The 22,896-nt window shown below is 45.7% G+C and overlaps 1 protein-coding gene across 5 annotated transcripts in view; it reads right to left on the bottom strand.

Annotated features, from left to right (window-relative positions):
* Nucleotides 1-22,896, bottom strand: part of PAN2 (poly(A) specific ribonuclease subunit PAN2) — a 214,842-nt gene that overhangs the window by 75,326 nt on the left and 116,620 nt on the right. For all 5 annotated transcript variants that reach the window (XM_068122476.2, XM_068122481.2, XM_068122482.2 and 2 more), the window contains exons 15-18: nucleotides 21,037-21,165; nucleotides 18,102-18,286; nucleotides 16,784-16,911; nucleotides 7,054-7,160 (exon numbers count right to left, since the gene is read on the bottom strand). In XM_068122476.2, coding sequence (XP_067978577.2) covers nucleotides 7,054-7,160; nucleotides 16,784-16,911; nucleotides 18,102-18,286; nucleotides 21,037-21,165 — 549 coding nt within the window. The remainder of the gene's footprint in view (nucleotides 1-7,053; nucleotides 7,161-16,783; nucleotides 16,912-18,101; nucleotides 18,287-21,036; nucleotides 21,166-22,896) is intronic.

Below are 22,896 nucleotides of genomic sequence, written 5' to 3'. Positions count from 1 at the left end.
CCGAGTCTGGCATTTCACTCAGGCCGACTGACATGGTCTTCAAGCAGCCATCAATCATCTGGACTGGTCTCCCATCTCCACTGCCTCTGACATCAATTCTTCCTGGGAATTCTTCCAAAGCAAACTGCTCTCTCTCATGCACAGATTTATCCCATCTCGTCTTCAGTGTCTTACCCTTCCTCACGTCCATGGTACACTGAATCTTGTGGTGAGGCAGTTGCCCTGAAACAACTTGCCTTTGCCTCTTGGAAGGCTAATTCAACTGAAGGCAATCTCAGTTCCTTCCACCAAGCTCAGAACAAGTGTGTGTCTACCCTCAGGAGTGCCAGGAACCACTATCTCTCCACACTCAAGAATGAACTCTCAAACCTGTCTCCTTCCTCCAAATCCTGGTGGCGTCTGGTCAAATCCGTTTCTAGTGTTTGTTCCCCCTCCATCCCGTCCCTTACCTCAAATGGCTAAACAGTTGACACCGCTCGTGACAAAGCCGAATGCCTCAACTCTGTGTTTGCCTCAAAATCTAGAGTCCCAAACCCATCTCTCTCTGTTCCCACCTTACCCAGTCGAACCCAACTGCTCCTGGACTCTGAGTCCTTCTCTCCTGACAAGGTGGAGGAGTTTTTGTCAAATCTCGACTCTGATTCTGCAACTGGACCAGACGGCATCAGCCCACGGGTCCTAAAATCCTGCTCTGCCGCTCTATCTCACCCTCTCTCTATTCTTTTCACCCTCTCTTTTGCTCAAGGTCATCTGCCAGCATCCTGGAAATCAGTAAACATTACCGCTTTACACAAAAAAGGTGCAAAAACAGATCCTTTTAACTACAGACCAATCAGCCTGCTCCCAATTATCAGCAAAGTCATGGAATCCATCATTGCTTCGGATATCAAATCCTTCCTCTTCTCAAATGGCTTGATCTCCGATCATCAATTTGGATTCAGACCAGGTCATTCTACTCTGGACATGCTGCTTCTGCTGTCTCAACAATGGATGGAGGTCCTCAATGCCAAACAGGAAATCAGAGCCGTCTCCCTTGACATATCACGCGCCTTCGATACGGTTTGGCACCCAGCTCTGCTCACCAAACTCTCCTATGGTATCCATGGAAATCTCCATGCATGGCTTGCGGACTTCCTCTCTGGTCGTGGACAACGTGTGGCCTTGAATGGATTTCTCTCATCTCCCCTTCCTGTTCAGGCTGGAGTTCCCCAAGGCAGTGTTCTGGGCCCTGTGCTTTTTCTGGTCTTTATCAATGATCTCTGCTCCTGGTGGAGTCTCTCTCTGGAATCTCAACAATCCTACTCTCTGGAAAATCCTCTCTATCTCTTTGCTGATGACTCCACTCTCTGCCGCTCCATTCCTCTTCCCTCAGATCGGCAGTCTGCAGCCTCCTCACTCTCTGAAGACCTGGACAAAATCACAGACTGGTCAAACAAGTGGAACATGTCTTTCAATCCTGACAAATCTCACACTCTTACTATGTCTCTCTGAAAAGATCGCCTGGACAACCCTCCCATCTACTTTCTCAACAATCCTCTCCAAGAAGTTCTGTCGCTCAAGCTTTTGGGTCTCACTATCTGCCATGATCTTTCTTGGGAAAACCACATTTCCAAGCTGGCCTCCAAAGCCAGTCGCCGACTGGGCATCCTCCGTCGTGCGAAGTCCTTCCTCGGCACACCTGAGCTCCTCACCACATACAAGGCTTTCATCCGCAGCTCAATGGAATGCTGTTCTCCCCTATGGGCCGGTGCTCCTGCCTCACACCTAGCTCGGCTTCACGCTGTTGAAACCAAAGCTTTCAGAATCATTGGAATCTCCCATGATTAAGCTATCTCCAAGGGCCTTTCACTCACTCACCGCAGACAGGTAGGTGGTCTTTCTGTCTTCTACCGACTCCTCTCTGGCCTTGCTCTCCCAGCTCTCTCTGTGCTTTGTCCCCCAAATATTCCTACAGGTCACACAAGATCTGCCAGCAACCCTCTGATGGTTAAACTGCCGAAATCTCGGCTCTCTGCTCACCTTCACTCTTTCATTCCTCTTTTCTCCCGCCTCTGGAACAAACTCCCACACTCCCTTCAATCCCACTCCTCCCTCCAGGTCTTTAAAACAGCTGTTCACCACCATCTCTTATCTTTCCCCATCCAAAACCTTGATCTTTTCTATCCCCACTAATTCACCCCAGATCCACCTTGTTTGAAATTCCAACTTCTTTCCTGGAAGTCCTGGCAGTGTCCATACGTTTTATACCTCTCCCACCCCCCCCCCCTTCCCTTGCCCCCCACCCCAAAGCCCTCTCCCTCCCATAGATCTCTCGATGTCCCTGGTCTCAGATGTTGTGTTTGTGTTCCTCCCCCTCTCGCCCTATCTTGTCTACCGCTCCCCATGTTATATGTTTTATGTGTCGGTTTGTCTTTCTGTGTGATTAATGTTCGCTCTTTCACGAGCCTCGATCCTGTATACAAAAAAAAAAAAAAAAAAAAAAAAAAAAAAAAATTGTCAAGTACTCCCCATGGGGAATAACATATGTCGATCATGATGATGTCATCGGTGCCTTCATTATGACAACATAATTCGACAAGTACAATGCTTGATTCTATCAGTATGAATTTTTTTATCTCTGCAATTCTTGGTCCAATTGACAATAAATTTTCACGATAGGAGGGCCTTCTCTTGTAGACTATTTTAATGATAATTATGACGTCATAGGTCACGTGGTACAGGCGCCATCTTGGAAAAACTTTGCACCTCTATATCTCTGAAACTACTCCATGGAAAAAATTGAGACCTGGCTCATTTTCAACTACTCCCCATGGGGAATAAGATATGTTAATGATGATGTCATCTATGCCTTCGTTATGATGTCATAATTTGACAAATACAACACCGATCTGGTCATTATTAAAAAATATTCTCAGCAACTGTTGGTCTGATGGACACGACATTTTCACCATATGAGTGCTTCCTTCTTTAGAATATTTTAATGATAATCCTGATGTCATAGGTCATGTGATACAGGCGCCATCTTGGAAAAAACAAAAAAGTTGCACCTCTATCTCCAAAACCGCTATATGGAAAAAATTGAAACGTGGCTCATTTTAAAGAACTCCATATGGGGAATAGGTGTTGTTAACGATGATGTCATCGTTATCAACACACATTTAAGCCTGCCATAATTATGACCTCATAATTTGAGAGGGACAATGCTTGGTCTGATCAGTTTGAAATGTATTGAGCGTGATCTATCCAACAATTATATTGGAGAATACAAATTTATGATGTCATTGCTCACGTGGTCTGGCAGCCATATTTGATCAAAGAACAAAAAGAAATGTTCAAAAACAGAAGATTTGGCTCGCACCAAGTTGACTGTGCAGGGTAAGTATTCTATGTAAGTATTCTATGGTAAGTATCCATCTAGTTAATTGTAAGCAGAGGGCCTTTGAAGAGGTACTGTCCAGTAGCAAATTCTGAAGTGCCAGTCAGCTTAGGTGACCAGCTAAAGATATGATATATAAACTTGGAACAAGTAAAGGGTTTGTGGGAGAAAGCAGGCAAGCTGAGGGTACAAGTGTTGGGTGCAGAGTTAAAGATTAATGCAGGATTAAGAACAGAAGAAAGCGGATTAAAGACTGCAAGACTACAAAATCACGCTTGGTAAGCGAGAAACACATCTGTAAGTTCATTCTCCTGTGAGGAAATACCAATGGCAGTTAGCACCTTAGAATCCACTGCCTCAAGGGTGTATCACATCATATCGTATTTCATATGCAGCCTGTCGCTGCTGGTCGCATCATTGCTGAGAGCACAGCGGTGCTGCTGATGCAGTTCCCCATTTTCAGCAAGCTGGTACTTATTTTGCCGACCTCAGAAGGATGACAGGCTGAGTCAACCTACCTCGTGTTATTTAACGGCACACCAGGGGCTCAAACTCAAAACCCAAAGATGTTAAGCCAGCCACCATAACCGTTTCCCAACACTAGGCTTCGAGTTGTGGAGAATTCCCAAGTTGTGGCCGGCTTTGGAGGCCAACTTGGAGATGTCATGTATCGAGTACAGATTGCAGCTGTTGATGAGGCCTATGGGCTCCAGGAGCTGTATATATCTAAGAGGCTTTATCCATTCCAGAGGTGTATTATATAACAGGGGGTTAAACAAGATGGTCCTTATTGAGGGAAAAAGTGAAAGTGTGGGATTTTCCTGTATTAAAAGAAATGTTTCAGGAAGATGACTAGTTGCTTAAGTAGTCTATTCTTGATTTCTCGATGGCCCTTCAGGTTTTGCTGTGGCCCATACCTAGTTTATAGGCGTCCACCATTATGACACAGAATCATGATGCACGAATATGCAACCTAAAATAATCTCAAGTTTCTTATACAGATACTATCATGGAAGGTGCTCTGAAGGTCTCTCCTCCATTGTTCCCCCTGAATGTACCTTCAGACATTCCACACGTTTTACAGCTTCTTCACACCCCTATACTGCATCTAACCCTAGCAGAGCTAACACTGTTTCATACTCCACCTTCTTTATTCATGCTGTTCTACTCTGGAACTCCTTGCCAGTGTCCACCTTTCCCTCATCCTACAACCTTCCTCAATTCAAAAGGAATTTAACAAATGTATTCTGTTCTCTCTTTCAAACTTTCCTTGTGTATTCCCCACCTAGAGTTGCCTTTGGCCCTGTGAAGGGTGTGCTGCATAAAAAAAACTGTTTTCTTTCATAGCAACCTCTAAGTCACACAAACCTTTTGAACAGAGAGTACAAGCAGAGTATATTGTTGTGGATATGAGAATGGTTTGTTTTTGTTGTTGTTGTAGTGTAAATTGTTGTAAAATATCGCCCTCCTTACTCCAGTGTTGTATAAAGGTCAAAGGGCATTCCCGTAGTTAGTTCCATAAAGCATACATGAAGGACACCATAATATCCCTGTTCAGTAGTTTATTTCCTTATTATGTGTATTAGGGTAAGGCCTTGTCTTCCATTAAGATGACACTCCATTGCACCAGGTGAAATAAGAGTAGATTCCGTTCACATTCCCTTTTCGTCAATTGCCATTCGCATTGCCAACTACAATTGCCGCCATTAAGCATGTGCTCAGCTCGGGGAAGAAGGGCGTGCCCGCCCATCGTCATCAAGGGTGGAGTCAGAGGGCCTGTGCCCACCAATCAGGGCCGAAGCGAGCTCACCGAGGGGCGTGTCCTGAAGGCCGGCGGCTTGATCGCCTGAGGCGCTATAAAAGCGCGCGCGCAAGAGCCGAGTGCATGGTTGGACCAAGCGAGAGACGTGCAAAGAAAGGCACGTCAGAACGTTGGTTGGTGGTTGGTGGCGGAAAGAGAGTTGGTTACAAAAGAGAGTGGGAGAAGTAAAGAGAAGTGAGGCGGAGTGAGGCAGAGTGAAGCCAAGAAAGACAGCAAGCCTTGTGAGGGTTGAGTTGAGGAGGAGCACAAAAAGGGACACCAAGAGTTGCGTCGACGCCACCGAGGTTTTCCCGCCAAGACCGCGAGGAGTCGGAGCTGTCACCTCCAGCCCTGCCGTTTGCAGGGACCTGACCCTTCCTCCCCCTCCAGCCATCCACCTCCTGCCATTCCTATCATCATCCCCCGTGTAAGTGTGTTCGTAGTCTGTCTTTTGTCTTGTCCCTGGGTATAAGTAAGCTTGTATAAGTTAATATTTGCACTGTGTCACCTGCTTTTTCCATTTTCCCTGTATATAACCATGACTGCTCCTTTTGCTTAGTGTGTGTAGATAATAAATCCTGTTACTCTTCTGTACGTCTTCTTCTTCCTCTTTACATTCGGTCGCTTTAGAGGTTTCCAAATTGAATATCTGTGGCGCGATTCGGCCAACGTTCAGGAATCGGGTTAGTCGGGGTAACTGTTAGGGCCGCGGTGCCATCCGCTCGGCAAAACAACATCTTATCCGCGGTCCATAACAATATTATCATTAAATCTTCCAACTTTTGTCCAGTGCAGTTCATGCCTGCAACCAAACTCCCAATGTGACAAAGAGACAAACCTTTTTGTGATGGAACAGAAGATTGATTGAGCAAAGGCCTCTAGAATATCACTTTGTTTGATGATATTGTTGTGTCAAGCCCTGAATAACATCGGCACTGGACGGATGGACCAAACTGGCTTTTACTCCCTTGGACAGCAATCATTTAGTGGCGGCTTCAAGCACATGAGAATCGCAAGAAGCCCATGAGGACCTTAGCTCTGATGTTAACGGGGTTTACTCACCACCACAATAACAAGGAAGAGTGATCATGATGACGGGAAATGACGGCGGGTTGAGGAGGGAAAAAGGAAACACGTAATTCACAAAAAGTAATTATTTACAAGATAAATAAACAATTCTAAAGGTGCCACACACCCCAGACTCGAGCACAGACGTGAAAGAGAATGAAAAACTGGACGAGGCATTATTCCTATAGAGGTGTCCACACAAATGGTGTCAAAGCAGCCACGGACTAAAGGACGATGTAGGCACATGGGCAGGAGAGACAAAACAGGTGAGCAGGTGACAAAATAGGACGAGGCAGGACGACAAAATAGAACGAGAAAGAAACACAAGCAGGGAAACCGTTCCTCTCAGAAAAAGTGCGAAAATAAAACTCTACCACTTGCTCCGAGCTCAAACCAACTCTCTTGCGGCCGCCCTTGCAAGGCTGCGCAGAACCCGAAGAGCCTGAAAGCTCCTCCCCTCAGGAGGTGGCAAACTCCCCCCTCCCTTTCCCGAAGCCCCAATGGCACCGCACTAAGAGATACACTGAACGCTTTACATTCAGGTCTTTTAAGTTTAACCCTGGCTATTTATTGAATAATGCATCACCCTTTGTATGATGCACATTTAAACAGTACAATTATTTTAGCTAGCATTTCCCTATTTAATACATCGAAATTGGCTAAACTACCTGAAACACGGAGCATAATACTCCATACATTTATAACTGTTCTAAAGTTATATCGACCAACCCCCCACAAACGTAACAATATTATTCTTATAGAAAGCAAGACCGTTTGCCAATTATGACAAATCTGCAAATGGCCTTACCATTGGTTGGTATTTTTCACAACTCTCACACCATGCCTGAGTATTTTGTTCCAAGCAAATGCTTCTCTGGAGCACCTCAGTAAACTCGTACTCTCGAGAAGGGTCATCTGGGCAAACACACAACGAACAGAAAGTTTTATTAATTGCATTACCATAGTTTAGTAGATCATGGTGGCATTCCAGGCAAATAACAATGATATGGAATGCATGTTTCAACTATTTTGGCGAGTACACTGAACAGATCAGGAGGCAACAGAACAAAAGGAACAGCAGAGAGAAAGGGGGAGACACTAACAGCAGAGTTTAAGGACAAAATAGAGGGCGACATTGACCAATAATGGGTTTGGGGAGGAATGAGGGGTAGGCGATGATGCAAGGGGTGTATGGATTCAGAAGCAAAAAAAGATGGATACATAAACAAACACTCAGGAAGGAAAAACTGGAAATTTGGAAGGAAGTGGGCTTGAAGAGGTGCAGGGTGTGGTGGGGGGAGGGGATAAAAGACCCTAATTGGCCCTGTTTGTATATGGGTGTAAAACATATGGTGTTTGCTCTCTTGGGCATCGTTCGTTTGTTTGCCCTGTGCCTTTATTTATTTGCTTGCATTCATGTCTGTCTATATTTTGTTTTGGGATTCTCCATTTTTGTCATCCTGTGCCTTCTTTAAATAAACCTGCTATTCCGTAAGAACATGTTTCATGTGGTAGTCCGCCATTACAAACCTCTTGTTTGAAAAACCATTTTGGTGTGGTATTGGGTAGATCCCTGGGGGAGGTTAAAACTAGTACCATACGCGATTAAAAGAATGGAAGAATTAGCAATTCCGACTGGGTTCCTCATGTGATTTGGCTTATCCTCAGGAGTTCATTAATCAATGGCATCGGCAGTTCAGCGTTAGTAGGGCCGGCTACGCAACAACATTTACACAAAGCACCAATATACAACTTTGGACATGAAGAAGTGACAAAAAAAAACACCTTTGGAGGCCATTTTTCCCCGCAGAGTGAGGGTTGGCCTTTTTCGGGCACATTGGTCCCCTTTTTGAAGCAATGTATTTATGGCTGGATGCCCTTCCTGCCGCCAACCCTATTAGTCGCCTTTTGCGACACACAGGGAATTACCAGCAAGCTGGTACTCAATTTTCTGACCTTGGAAGGATGACAGGCTGCGTCAACCACCCTGGCATTAATTCAGCGATCGACCGGGATTCGAACACAGGATCCTGGGATCCCATGCCGGCACCCTAACCGCTAAGCTAACACCAGGCTTGAAGAAGTGACAATTAAACGAAAAGATTATTGATGGTAACTTGAATACACATGGAGATATTTTCTCTCACAAATATGCACCTGGAGCTTCTGCAGCCAGATTAATACAAACTGGGTAGGAGCCACTGTTGTTTACCCCCTCACAAGTGTGGCAGGTATGGCATTATTCCACAGGAGGGAATGCACATAATAGTCGGCAACACTCAGCGTTGAATTTGGGGGCAAGTTTGCCAAACCATGGGGTGCCGAGCACAGTAGCTGATCTCTTCTATTTCCTTCAACTCAATCATTTTGTCAGCCCTCTTTATAATCTCACGGATCTCTCAATTTTCCTTTTTTTTTTTTTTTTTTTTTTTTTTTTTGTATACAAGATCGAGGCTCGTGAAAGAGCGAACATTAATCACACACAAAGACAAACCGACACATAAAACATATAACATCGGGAGCGGTAGACAAGATGGGGAGAGAGGGGGAAGGACACAAACACAACATTTGAGAGCAGGGACCGAGAGACATGGAGACATCGAGAGATCTGAGAGAGGGCGAGGGCTTTGGGGGGGGGGGGGCATGGGAAGGGGGCGGTGGGAGAGGTATAAAACATATGGACACTGCCAGGACTTCCAGGAAAGAAGATTGGAATTTCAAACAAGGTGGATCTGGGGTGAATTAGCGGGGGTAGAAAAGATCAAGGTTTTGGATGGGGGAAGATAAGAGATGGTGGTGAACAGCTGTTTTAAAGACCTGGAGGGAGGAGTGGGATTGAAGGGAGTGAGGGAGTTTGTTCCAGAGGCGGGAGAAAAGAGGAATGAAAGAGTGAAGGTGAGCAGAGAGCCGAGATTTCGGCAGTTTAACCATCAGAGGGTTGCTGGCAGATCTTGTGCGACCTGTAGGAATATTTGGGGGACAGAGCACAGAGAGAGAGCTGGGGGTGCAAGGCCGGAGAGGAGTCGGTGGAAGACAGAAAGACCACCTACCTGGCCTGCGGTGAGTGAGTGAAAGGCCCTCAGAGATAGCTTCATCGCGGGAGATTCCAATAATTCTGAAAGCTTTGGTTTCAACAGCGTGAAGCCGAGCTAGGTGTGAGGCAGGAGCACCGGCCCATAGGGGAGAACAGTATTCCATTGAGCTGCGGATGAAAGCCTTGTATGTGGTGAGGAGCTCAGGTGTGCCGAGGAAGGACTTCGCACGACGGAGGATGCCCAGTCGGCGACTGGCTTTGGAGGCCAGCTTGGAAATGTGGTTTTCCCAAGAAAGATCATGGCAGATAGTGAGACCCAAAATCTTGAGCGACAGAACTTCTTGGAGAGGATTGTTGAGAAAGTAGATGGGAGGGTTATCCAGTCGATCTTTTCGGAGAGACATAGTAAGAGTGTGAGATTTGTCAGGATTGAAAGACATGTTCCACTTGTTTGACCAGTCTGTGATTTTGTCCAGGTCTTTAGAGAGTGAGGAGGCAGCAGACTGCCGATCTGAGGGAAGAGGAATGGAGCGGCAGAGAGTGGAGTCATCAGCAAAGAGATAGAGAGGATTTTCGAGAGAGTCAGAGAGATCATTGATGAAGACCAGAAAAAGCACGGGGCCCAGAACACTGCCTTGGGGAACTCCGGCCTGAACAGGAAGAGGAGATGAGAGAAACCCATTCAGGGCCACACGTTGACGACGACTAGAGAGGAAGTCCGCCAGCCATGCGTGGAGATTTCCATGGATACCAAAGGAGGAGAGTTTGGTGAGCAGAGCGGGGTGCCAGACCGTGTCGAAGGCACGTGATATGTCGAGGGAGACAGCTCTAATTTCCTGTTTGGCATTGAGGACCTCCATCCATTGTTGAGACAGCAGAAGCAGCATGTCCAGAGTAGAGTGACCTGGTCTGAAACCAAATTGATGATCAGAGATCAAGCCATTGGAGAAGAGGAAAGATTTCATATCCAAAGCAATGATGGATTCCATGACTTTGCTGATAATTGGGAGAAGGCTGATTGGTCTGTAGTTGCTAGGATCTGTTTTTGCACCATTTTTGTGCAAAGCGGTGATGTTGGCTGATTTCCAAGCAGATGGCAGTTGACCTTGAGCAAAAGAGAGGGTGAAGAGAACAGAGAGAGGGTGAGATAGAGCAGCAGAGCAGGATTTTAGGACCCGTGGGCTGATGCCGTCGGGTCCAGTTGCAGAATCAGAGTCGAGGGTTGACAGAAACTTTTCCACCTTGTCAGGAGGAAAGGACACGGAGTCCAGGAGCAGCAGGGTACGACTGGGTATGGTGGGTACAGAGAGGGATGGGTTTGGGACATAAGATTTAGAGGCAAACACAGAGTTGAGGCATTCAGCTTTTTCACGTGCGGAGTCAGCTGTGTAGCCGTTTGAGGTAAGGGAGGGGATGGAGGGGGAACAAACACCAGAAACGGATTTGACCAGACGCCACCAGGATTTGGAAGAGGGAGACAGATAAGAGAGTTCGGTCTTGAGAACGGAGAGATATTGTTTCCTGGCTCTCCTGAGGGTGGACACACACTTGTTTCGGGCTTTGTGAAAGGAAATGAGATTTCCTTCCGTTGGATTTGCTTTCCAGGAGACGAAGGCAAGTTGTTTCTGGGCAACAGCCTCACCACAAGATTCCGTGTACCATGGACGGGAGGAAGGGTATGACAACTGAAGACGAGATGGGATAAATCTGTGCATGAGAGAGAGCAATTTACTTTGGAAGAATTCCCAGGATGAGTTGATGTCAGAGGTGGTAGAGATGGGAGACCAGTCCAGATGATTGATGGCTGCTTGAAGACCGTGCCAGTTGGCCTGAGTGAAATGCCAGACTCGTCGACGCTGAGCAGGCTCCCTGAGGATGGTCAGAGAGATGTCCACTTTAACAAGGACATGATCAGATGATCCGATCGGAGCAGAAGAAGAGCAGCAGACATTTTCAGGGAAGTTAGTCATAACCAAGTCCAGAAGAGAAGATGTTCCGTTGACTGAGATCCGGGTCGGGAAATTGACAGATTGTGTCAGTCCCAGTGAGTCGCAGAAGTCCTTTGCTGAGGAGCCATGGCTGGTGAGAGAGGTACCCACACCCAGCCAACTGGCATGATGACAGTTGAAATCACCACATATGAAGAAGAGAGAGTTGGGATGAGTAGATAGAAGTTGGTCCATATCATCAGACAGCGAGATGTAGATGGAGTCATCACTGTTTGGTGGACGGTACAACACACATATGAACAAGAGGTGGGAGCGAAGGGGAAGCCGTAGCCAGAGGTATTCCTGGGGGTGAGGTGGAGAGAGTGCAGTGCAGGGCGAGTGAGGAAGAGAGTTTTTGATAAAGATAGCAACCCCGCCTCCAGGACGAGGCTCAGGTCTATCATACCGGAGGAGGGAGTAGCCCGGGAGAGATACTATGGAATCAGAGACATCATAAAGGAGGAAAGTTTCTGTTAAGCAGATCACGTCTGGTTTGACAGAAGCAACCTGTATGGAGAGATCAGTTAAGTTTGAACGAAGGCCCCGGATGTTTGAGGTCCATACCGTTAATGAAGAGGAAGGGGGAGCATCAGATACAGAACAGGGGGGAGGAGGGGTAGGGTAAGATGTGGAAGAGGTGGAAGAGGTAGGGAGAGCTGTTGAAGGTGTGTCAGAGATTTCAGAATAGCTCGGAGAAAGGGAAGGATGGGGCGGACAAAAGGTTTGAAGGTGATTGGGTGAGCCACAATGAGGTGTTATTTGAGGAGGGGGAAGAGCGAGGCAGAAGGTTGGGGGAGATGGAGGTGAGAGTTTGAAGGGGGAAGAAGCGGGGAGGACGCTTTGAGGATGGAGAGTGAGAGGGGGGAAATTGAGAAGCAATGAGGGTGGGGAGATTTGAAGGGGAGGGGTGAGGGGGGAGTTTGGGAGGGAAGGGACAAGGGGAGGGATTTCAAAGGGATGGGATATGGGGGAGATTTGGAGGGGAGGGGTGAGGCAGGAGTCTAGGAGGGGAGGGGCGTGGGGGCGTCTTGGTGGGGAGGGGTGAGGGGGTAGTTTAGGAGGGAGGGGGCAAGGGGGGAGATTTGAAAGGGATGGGTGATAGGGAAGATTTGGAGGGGAGGGGTGATGGGGAAGATTTGGAGGGGAGGGGTTATGGGGAAGATTTGGAGGGGAGGGGTGAGATTGGATTTTTGAAAGTGTACGATTTATGGGAAACGAACATTTATTGCAAAATGAGTTTCTTGTGACCTTCGAGTTAAAAATACGTTTAAGGACGCTGGATGGAGGATGGAGTGCAGGAGAGTTTAGGGAATGTAGAAAAAAGGCACTATAGTAGATGGATATTTTTTTTGGGATGAATTGATTTGGTGAGCAAGTCGAAAGCAGCCTTTTAAAGAAGAAGAAGAAAAAGGTGTTGTAAAATATGACGGAATACATAACTTGAGGGGAAAGTGTAAACATTGAAGGTTAATGAGTGAAAACTATCTGGGGAAATGGGGGAGAAACACGTGGTCGAAGAACGAACGAACGAATAAGAATGAATAAACGAATGAGAACAGAGAAGGAAATGTTTTTTTTTTTTTTTTTTTTTTTTTTGAGTTGAGATTTACACAAGGAAGTAGGCTATGGGTGAAAAGACTGGGAATACAGAGAACGAAAGTTATTGGATCACAAACGACGGACCACTGAGAGAAAAACAAAGCCTCAAGGTTGTACAGTGCACACTGTACAAGGCCTCAAGACACGACACGAATTAACACGATTTTCAATACAGGTATGAAAGATTTGCACCGAAAAATCTTCTTCGGGACACAATATACGTACAACACCATAAATAAATACAGTTTTAACGAAAATACAAATGGGAACAATCACTTAACTTCGATTTCAAATCGTTCGCGACGCGGCAAAGGCCTTGCTCGCGACACGGCAAACAGACGATCAATTTATGAAAGATAAACACCGAGAAACAACCAAAGTTGCACACAATAACTTCACACACCGAAAGATAAATACAGTTTCGACAAAATACAATTGTGAACAGACTTAACTTCGAAAAACGTGGAGACCGTGTGGAGCTTCGAAAATTCAAATTGTCGATTGTCGAATGCCTTTCCTAAGCAATGAACCACCTTATCTTAATGAGTAATTAAATCTGCCACCCCATACCCCCATCTTGTGAGTGAGCAAATGGGGGTACTTCACCCTGGACCCTGGACATCGGCGGTACTCCTGACCGCGTTTCGGTTTCTTAACCCATTCTTTACCTCTTTTATCCCGTTTTCTAACCCCTCAAAATTATTGTCTAACTTCTCACCGGTACCCCTCGCTTCGTCCCTCATTACCCCCATTTGGCCCTCCAATCGCTCACCCTGAGCATCCATCCGGTTCCCCATTACCCCCATTTGGCCCTCCAATCGCTCACCCAATCGCTCACTATCAGCCCTCATTTGCTCCATAATGGCCCCCATCATTCTGCTTTCCATTTTCCCACTATCGTTTTTTTTCTGCATTTACACTGTTACGTGGTCCTCCCGGTAACTACCTGGTCTTGGTGACCCCCGGACCGTGGGAGGGACCCCGCCAGAAAGATATATTATATATGCGCTTTCGCCACGCAAGCCATATGAATTTCACCCAAGAGACAACTGACGTTCAAGGATATATTTCAAGGGTAATGATACCAAACAATTTCAATGACACAACCATCAACAATATTTCAATGACACAACCATCAACAATATTTCAATGACACAACCACGGAGATTTTCCCCGAGCAATCAACAATACATAATCCTCACCAATTCCCAATTCACAATCAATTCCCTATGATTAAGATGGCCATCTTATACATGTGTGTCCCGGGGAGTACTCACGAAACCCTTTTGGTCTCGGTCCCGCACAATGTCTCTGGGCCCCTCTTGACCAAGAGGATAGTCACCGTCACCGCACTCGGGCGGTTGAACGAACCCCGGGCGGACGTGCTCCAACGTGCCGTCTCGTACCGGGGACAGCTGTTGCAGCGCACCTCCTTGCCAAGCAACGGGGCAAAACCAAAACGCGGTTTGCAACGCGAGCGAGGCTCAACGTGCGACCCGTACGCGTCCTTGTAGACGGGGCGAAACCCAAACGCGATTTGCAACGCCTGCGAGGCTCCAAAGTGCGACCCGTACGCGTCCTTGTAGACGAACTCACGGGGACTTCACGTGTCCAAAGGTAATTACGCGGCCAGGTAACTCCTCTCGCCAAACGGGTTTCGGAACGCCCCTGTTTTCCGCGCAGCGCAAGGTCGATTCCACCTTCTCGTTGTCGCGGGGCGAGGAAGAAGAATCACCGTCCTTTTTTTCTCCTCGTGTCTTTTCTTCTTCCGTTTCCGGCCACTTCCGTTTCCGGCCACTGGTTCCGAAGGGCTCCTGACCCTCCCATCACAACAACCCTTAATATAATACACACGGATAAGCAACCTGAATGGTAATTCCCATACATTCACATAAATATGTAACACTCCCCCCCTTCAAGAAAGAAAGTTTGAACCCAGCGAAAACTTTCTTTGCCGGCCAATTTGGAGAAACCAACCAGATAACTCAACCCCCCCCCCCCCCCACATTATCAGTTCCCCCCGGGCACAGTTATCACTTAAAAATAAAGCAACCAAAATTTCACCCCAACCCCTCCAGATTACTCCCTCTGGACTAAGTACCAACCACGACACTGTCCCTGCCAAATCAAACTCCATCTCATGACCCTCTGACTTTGACCGTCAGTTTCTTGGGAATGAAGGTTAAGGGGTTGATCCAAGATCCAAAGTTAAGCAACTCGATAGCACTTTTTCCGGGAGGCCAAGCCGAGTATTCACTACATGGATGCCTTTAGGAACGTGTGAGTGAGCAAATGGGGGTACTTCACCCTGGACCCTGGACATCGGCGGTACTCCTGACCGCGTTTCGGTTTCTTAACCCATTCTTTACCTCTTTTATCCCGTTTTCTAACCCCTCAAAATTATTGTCTAACTTCTCACCGGTACCCCTCGCTTCGTCCCTCATTACCCCCATTTGGCCCTCCAATCGCTCACCCTGAGCATCCATCCGGTTCCCCATTACCCCCATTTGGCCCTCCAATCGCTCACCCAATCGCTCACTATCAGCCCTCATTTGCTCCATAATGGCCCCCATCATTCTGCTTTCCATTTTCCCACTATCGTTTTTTTTCTGCATTTACACCATGAATTGGGTCATGAAGGCTTGCATTTGGGCCGCGCTCATTGGTTCCGCGGCCGTGGCCCCCTCAACCACGTGCGCGAGAGCGCCATTTTGTGCGTCTGAAACCTCCGCAACCACATTGCCATTTTTCTCCTCATTGCTCTCCTCCTCCCTTTCTTCCCCTAAGTCCTGGGTTACCCCTAACCCGTCTATCTCCCCCACCGACATCCGATCGCCTTGATTGTCCATGGCGCGATCTCAAAATTCGGGTTTTATAAAACGACAAAATTTCGGCAGCTCGTAATTTTGACCAAATTTTTTCTAGACGTTTTAAAAATTTGGTTCGGGCCTCGAATCCCACTCCCAGACACCAATTGGTTCAGACGCGGTTTTAGATGTTATTTTACCGAGCGGTGGTGTATTACCGCGTCCGAACAGTTACTCCCCGATTAGAACCCGATCCCGCCCAAACGTTGGCCGGATCGCACCGCAGCTGCTCAATGAGGGAAAAGACTAAAACGACGCAATGCAAAGAGGAAAAGGAATAAATCGTCTTACACAGTACGTCTTACACACCTCATGCACCCAGACACCAAACATCCATTCCAATACTCCATAGGTTCCATGAATTACCTGGCCCCTCACCTCATAATTCGGCCATCAAAAGCAGCTAATTTACAAGCAAAAAGTGATCAGCACAGCACTTCCCTTACCAATGTAAAATATTTTATGGTGTCAGGGGAGGTGATTGCAAGTTACCTTTCTGGGACAGCAATAATTTAAGAAGACAGACTTAATATCAAGAAAAGCCAGAGTCTTAAAGAAAGAGGAAAATAAACCATCACTAGTTCAACGTGTGTGTCCGCTCCAGCATTATCAGATGCATATGGCTGCCGAAGCAGTTTCTCGACTACTGGGCACAATACTGGTCGGGGCGTCACTCCTACGCAGGACACTCGAGTGGCTCATTCATCCCAGTAACCTGGTGCTCATTTCGCCGACCTCAGAAGGATGAACAGGCTGAATCAACCCCACCTGGTGTTAATTCAACAACCAACCGGGATTTGAACTCAGGACCCTAGAATCCCAAGTCATCACCCTAACCGTTAAGCCAACACCAGGCATATCACTTAGTTCAATGAACAAATCTAAATGGAAAGTTATCAAGCATGATACACTCAATAAATATTAAACACAACACCCTCATTCCCCCCGCTCCCAACTCATAATACTAAAGCTGGAAAAAAAACCTCCTTTTCAGCAGAGAGCAATTAATTTGAGTTGCATTCTCTTGAATGGTCGGTCATCTTGAGTTACCTTTACTGGTGTCGGGGTAGTTGAGAGTAAAAAGGAGGTTTGAGGAAACCCGAGATGTCTCCTTGTTGCAACGACAAGTGCTGCTGTTTTCTACCTTGCTTCCAAACATCTGCTTGATTATTGACTCACTAAATGGAAAAGACATCAGACATGCTGAAAAAAAATCACAGTGACTGCCAAATATATAAAAGTTTTCCTCAAAATCTACAAAATATTTTCAAAATTTGAGGATCTTCTGCAAATCAAGCGAATCAAAATCAATCAAGTACACTTACCTGGCTCTTTCACTTCCTTAATAATGCTTTATGATTAATATGAACTGTTTGTATTTTCCCATTTTGAATGTTAACGAAATAGTATACCATTTTAAATGATAGTGTGGACTTAAGTGAAGCAGGTGCAAGTTGAATCGATTGTACTGTGGTTAAAGTTGATTTTGAAGATTAATGTTTTGTATGTTTCACTCGCAAGGTCAATCAAGACGCCTGGCGTCTGACTGTCTGCATTCCGTTGTCCCGGTGGGTGTTAGAGCTTTGGTCTAATTCTACGTAATCCAAAACATTACACTCAACTTTATCTGCCTTTGGCCTTGAGCGATGTAACCGTACTGTGTGCTTGAGAGTATATATAGAATAGAATGATTGTTTTTCAGGCCATTTTCCCCACTGGAGCGGGGGTTAGCCTTGCGGGCCCCATGACAATCATGGTTCCCTATTTGAGGCAATGTTTTTATGGCCGGATGCCCTTCCTGACGCCAACCCTCAGTCGCCTCTTACGACACGCAGGGATACGGTGTACCTATTCTAAATCGGGGTATACACCGGGATCATTCATCCCAGCAAGCTGGTACTCAATTTGCCGACCTCGGAAGGATGACAGGCTGAGTCAACCCCCCTGGCATTAATTCAGCGATCGATCGGGATTCGAACCCAGGGTCCGAGGATCCCAAGCCGGCACCCTAACCACTAAGCCAACACCAGGCTTGAGTGTATATAAGGAGCTCAAATAGAGTGTCCAGTTGGAGAGATTCACACAGCAAATACCTTAATTGGCAAATATTAATTGGCAAGATTTAACAAAGATGTATGTGATTCTCTCTCCATGCATGCATGGATAAAAGATTGAACTCTGTTACACTTGAAACCTGACTGAAGAAGACTCCCACACCTAAAGTAATGAACAAGAAGATTACCGGTACTAAAATAATTTTTGAGTAAAATCTTGGTTATGATTAAATTCTAAGGCCAGCTAAAACCACACAATATTCACATTGATGAACAAGTGAACTCTCTCTTCAATTTGGAACATATGTCCTCACCCTTCTGGTGAGCTGTCCTCAGTATCCTGCATTTCTTGGTGAAGCTGTGTCAGGATGAATCTGTTCCAGCCCTGGATGAGGCGACCAAGGCTCACCTTTCCTGTAGCCTCATCCGAGTCGGCTAGGATTAGCCCAAGGGCCGAAGCTTCAGGAATGGTACGGAACGCCCGTAAGAAATTGCTTGCCTAACAATACAGTCAATAGAAAAAGATTTCACAAACAAATCTTGTTTATGGCAGATTTTATACTTTGTGCAACATCTTGAAGTGATATTAATCACAGTTTTATCGCAAACTTAAATCTTTTAAAGCCTTCAGGCTAGCTAACACTATGTGGATGATATGAAAACTAAGTTTTTAGCAGTGCATGATTTTGAGTATTTAACAGTCTGTAAATAAGCTGGAATCTTTTAAATATCTCATTCCAAGATGCATTTCTAACCCCTTGTTAACTGTGTAATTTATGCCATAACAGGGTGGATGGTCTTGATAAGGACACTCTTTTGGCCAAGATCCTTGCAGCAGGTGCTGTTATGGCACATGGGTCATGGCTCGACAAGAGCTAAAAGGGGTAGAGTTGGAGACATACATGTTGTTGTTGTTTGGACAGTCATAGGAGGTAACAGGGGTATGGTGGACTACTTATTAGTCCCCTACCGGTGTACACCGGAGGGGACTATAGGTTTGCATGCCGTCCCTCCGTCCATCAGTCTGTCAGTCTGTCAGTCTGTCAGTCTGTCAGTCTGTCAGTCTGTCAGTCTGTCAGTCCGTCACGCAAATAACAGTTTCCGGACTTTTTTTTCTAAACGCTTAAATGCTAATGATTTCAAACTTGGTACATGGTTTCCTCATGATAAGTTACAGATCAAGTTCGAACTTCACGACGTTTCGATCAGTTTTGACAAAGTTATGGCACTTTGAACTTTGGGAATTCTGATAATTCTGATGATCCTTAACTCAGTGCCATTTTAAGTTTTAATTTCCTTTAAAAAAGATTTTCTCTGCAATAATAGGACCGATTGAGCTCAAATTCTCACCGTAGCGGGGACTCGGTCTGTAGAATATTTTAATGGTAATTATGACGTCACAGGTCACGTGGTTCGGCCGCCATATTGTTTTAATGTGTTCAATTTATGTTAGGGTGACAGAAAATGTGCCCTGGGAAGGCATATCCCCCACAATAACACTACATATATCGAAATACGGTATCTTGTCTGAAGCAATGATGGATTCCATGACTTTGCTGATAATTGGGAGAAGGCTTGGTAATTGGTAATTTCCCTTGGTAATTTCCTCAACAGTTTTCCGGACGACAGACTGCCGGGAGGGGACATGTATTGCAGCGCAATACTCAGAATGCTTGTTTCATTAATAAATGTCCGGCAGAAAATCTTGCAGTGTGTGTATCTCTCTAGCTCTCTATATCTCTTTATATCTCTCTCTAAAAGTCTGTCCTGCCATTCTGTAATGTGTCTAAAGCCCCCCTCCCTCCCACCCCACCACCATAATCATCCCACCACCCTAATCCTCTCAAGAGTTTCCCATTTGTGATCTGTCTAAATATGTTCTTTGGAAAAGGTAAGCAGCTACAGTGTGCATCAAGCGAATCCCTACCCCCTATCTCCCCCAAGTAGGTAAGAAGATTGTGAACCAAAGGGACATGGAACCTGAGCAACCATGCTCGAGGTAGCGTTCGAACCCTCGAGAAGCTCGCCGCATCACCAATCATCACACCCGGCTGAGCAAGCTCGCAGGGGATATAAAAGCCGTGCAGAGAGGGTTGCACAGGAGTTGCAAAGCAGCCCCTCCCCCCCCCCCCCCACTTCTTTCCCCCTCCCCTCTCCTCTCCCTCCTCCCCTCATCTTCCCACTTCCCTTCCCTATTCTACTCAAATAAATCCAAAATGAGTGATTAGAATGAGCTCTTTGTTTAAAAGGTTACAGCTATAGTGATGTATTCTTCAGCTGCAAAATCAATGTCACCTTTGTCTTCCCAACTCATAAATTATTTGAGCAATCTGTCTAAGACACGAGGGCCTGCTCTCCCTCCCTGTAATCCACCACTCAATACCCACACCTCTGCCTGCCCGACAGGCAATCTCGGCCCTAAATTTTGATGAATACCTTCATTCAATTGTCCATTTGTGTATTTCATTTGTGCTCTTTATCGATTTGTATGATATGTTTCTCTAATATGTAGTTAATTAAGGTTCAATTTATGTTAGGGTGACAGAAAATGTGCCCTGGGAAGGCATATCCCCCACAATAACACTACATATATCGAAATACGGTATCTTGTCTGCTTGATGTCGTTTTGCTTAATGTTCCATTTTCTAGGAACACATCCATGACGTTAAGTGTAAAATTGCTTTTTGACCTGCAGCGAGCAGAGCGCGTTTGCACCAGCTGACTTTCATTCGCAGATACGTATTTTCATTTACGGACATTTTCCATTGGTTTTGTGATTTTCCTGGTGTTATATGTATATGTAGTGACGGGCTCTATCTCCATAGTGGGCGAACCATGACTGGCCGGAGGTAGACTCCGCAGAATGAGCCACAAGCAAGAGGAAAAATCGAGTGCCACTCTAACTATGGCCGCAAAGGGTTACATTTATTTAATTCCTGTGCCAAGAGCATGGAGTGCTTATGTTTCCAATCGATAACTTATTATGTAGAAGGTTCCAATCGTGACCCAAAACCACTGTAACACAGGGATTTAAAATACTGTAAATGAAATGGCAATACTAAAGCAGAATGGTACAGCAATCAAACTCAGTAAAAAAGAAGACAAGAAACTGGTGGCATGCATATTTCTAGACAATTACTGGCTCAACGCCTATCTTGTATGCAATCACAGTAATGAAATGTTTTAACTTTTCTGAGTAAATCAAGAACGTAAATGTGCATTCGTAATGTCAAGTGTGTGATTATATACTTGGCAGGGGTCACCAGTGGAATGGTCGAGCATATGGAAGAGAAAACCAAGCTCACAGGCTAAACAAAATTCCTTCGCACACAAGTGGTTCTGAATAGAGCAACGCATGCCTTCAATGAAATATAACACCTGCAGAGAAAAAAAGAAAAAACCTTTCTTTGAATGTTGCAGAAACAAAAGGCAAAAACAAAATGCAGAACAATGTTGGTTTAAAAAAAGGAATACAAACAGAATTGTACAAGAAAACGGCAAAGATGAAACAACAGTAAGTTGGGGAAGCGTAATGTTGAGAAATGCAATGGATGGAACCAACAGAACATTGTTCAAGGTGTGCTTAACCACCGTGGTGGATGATTAAAATACTTCGATAAAAATCCATTCGCTCTTTTGTTGTTGAAAAAAAAAAAAAGAACTTGAATCTTCCTAAGTCAAATAAATAATATATTTTGCCTTGATGTCTGCCCCATGAAGAGAATATTGTTCTCATTGTGCAGCCATACACTCTGGAGGAAGTAATCCCTGCCAATCCTAAAGAAACCTTTCCTCCACATCCCACTTCATTGTATGACATAAAGGAGCCAAAGTATAAAACTGCCCGCTTGGCTTCTGTTGTGGGCTCTTTTGTTACCAGAAACACCAAACCTGAGCCTTCTCAACAAACTATGTTTACATAGTCAGGCAGATAGGTGTATCCATCATAAGAATTGTGGGTTTAGACGTACAAGCATGAAATTTGGCACAGTCATAGATAATAGTCTAATGAATAATTCAAGATATGGACCCACCGCGAAAACGTCCTATGGTAGCCATGGCGGCCATTTTACAAAATGGCCGTTTTGACCGCGATTATTTTTTACCGGACGACACAAATGCTTCTTTATGTTCTAATGAAATGACTCTAGATACACATATATGCCATAATTGTATTCTCCAAATGACCACAATTTGCATTTGTGTTGCCAGCAATGTCAATTAACCCACCAAGCACTGTAACGGTAACTTATATTACTAGATAGTTCGTTTGATCTTGTTTATACGTCACAATTTTCTCCACCACACTTGCACAAAGCGGTACATTTCAAACTAGCTTGTTTGCACTTGCATCGTCCCTTGCAACCCTTTTTGCATTTACAACAAATCAGCTCCCTTGATGAAATGCTGGCTTCAGGAAGCATGGACCACAGGGGTTTCCAGTTGTGGGGATCGATCCATCCCCAATCCCCAGGTGAGGGCAGATCCATAACAACCTTGAGCATGTTTCCCCAGCAGTGGCCACCCGTGTACACAGCCCTCTTGATTTGTTGTACCAGGGCTCCTCTGGTAGGGGGAATAGCTTGCATGGCTCGTCCTTTCTTTGTGAAGAGTGCCTGTCGAGCTTCGTCTATGTTGACGAGATTGCTGGTGCGATCGTAGAGAAGAATGGTGAACCGCTCGAGCACTGCCACAACGTCATCAGAGATGTCTGCTGTCCCCGTGGAGAGATGAACTAACGCTGGCGTCAATTCGTCAAATACTTTCCAGGTATCCCAGGCTGTATTCTTGCCCCGTGTATTAAATGACGAGACTGTGTCACACCCTGTGTATGCATGGAACATCGGGAGGGCCTGTGACTTATCTGGTCCGAGGAATGCTGCAATTTCATGTGCTGGAATATACCTGAAGTGCTGGCCTGTCCCAAAGGCCACCCAAAGCTCCTGGACTTTGAGTTTGGTTGGTGCTGCCACAGCCAATACCACTATATCTGTATCCACCGTACGCAGAAGAATTTTCTGAAATCCATCATGGACTGCATCCGCGAGATGTATCATCATTCGTGTATCAGCCTCCTCATGGTCACATGGGGCAAGATGACTGGTGTCG

Source organism: Myxine glutinosa, chromosome 7, assembly GCF_964187855.1.
Source record: "Myxine glutinosa chromosome 7, kmMyxGlut1.1, whole genome shotgun sequence".
Lineage (NCBI taxonomy): Eukaryota > Metazoa > Chordata > Myxini > Myxiniformes > Myxinidae > Myxine > Myxine glutinosa.
This window is presented reverse-complemented; position numbering and strand designations above follow the sequence as displayed.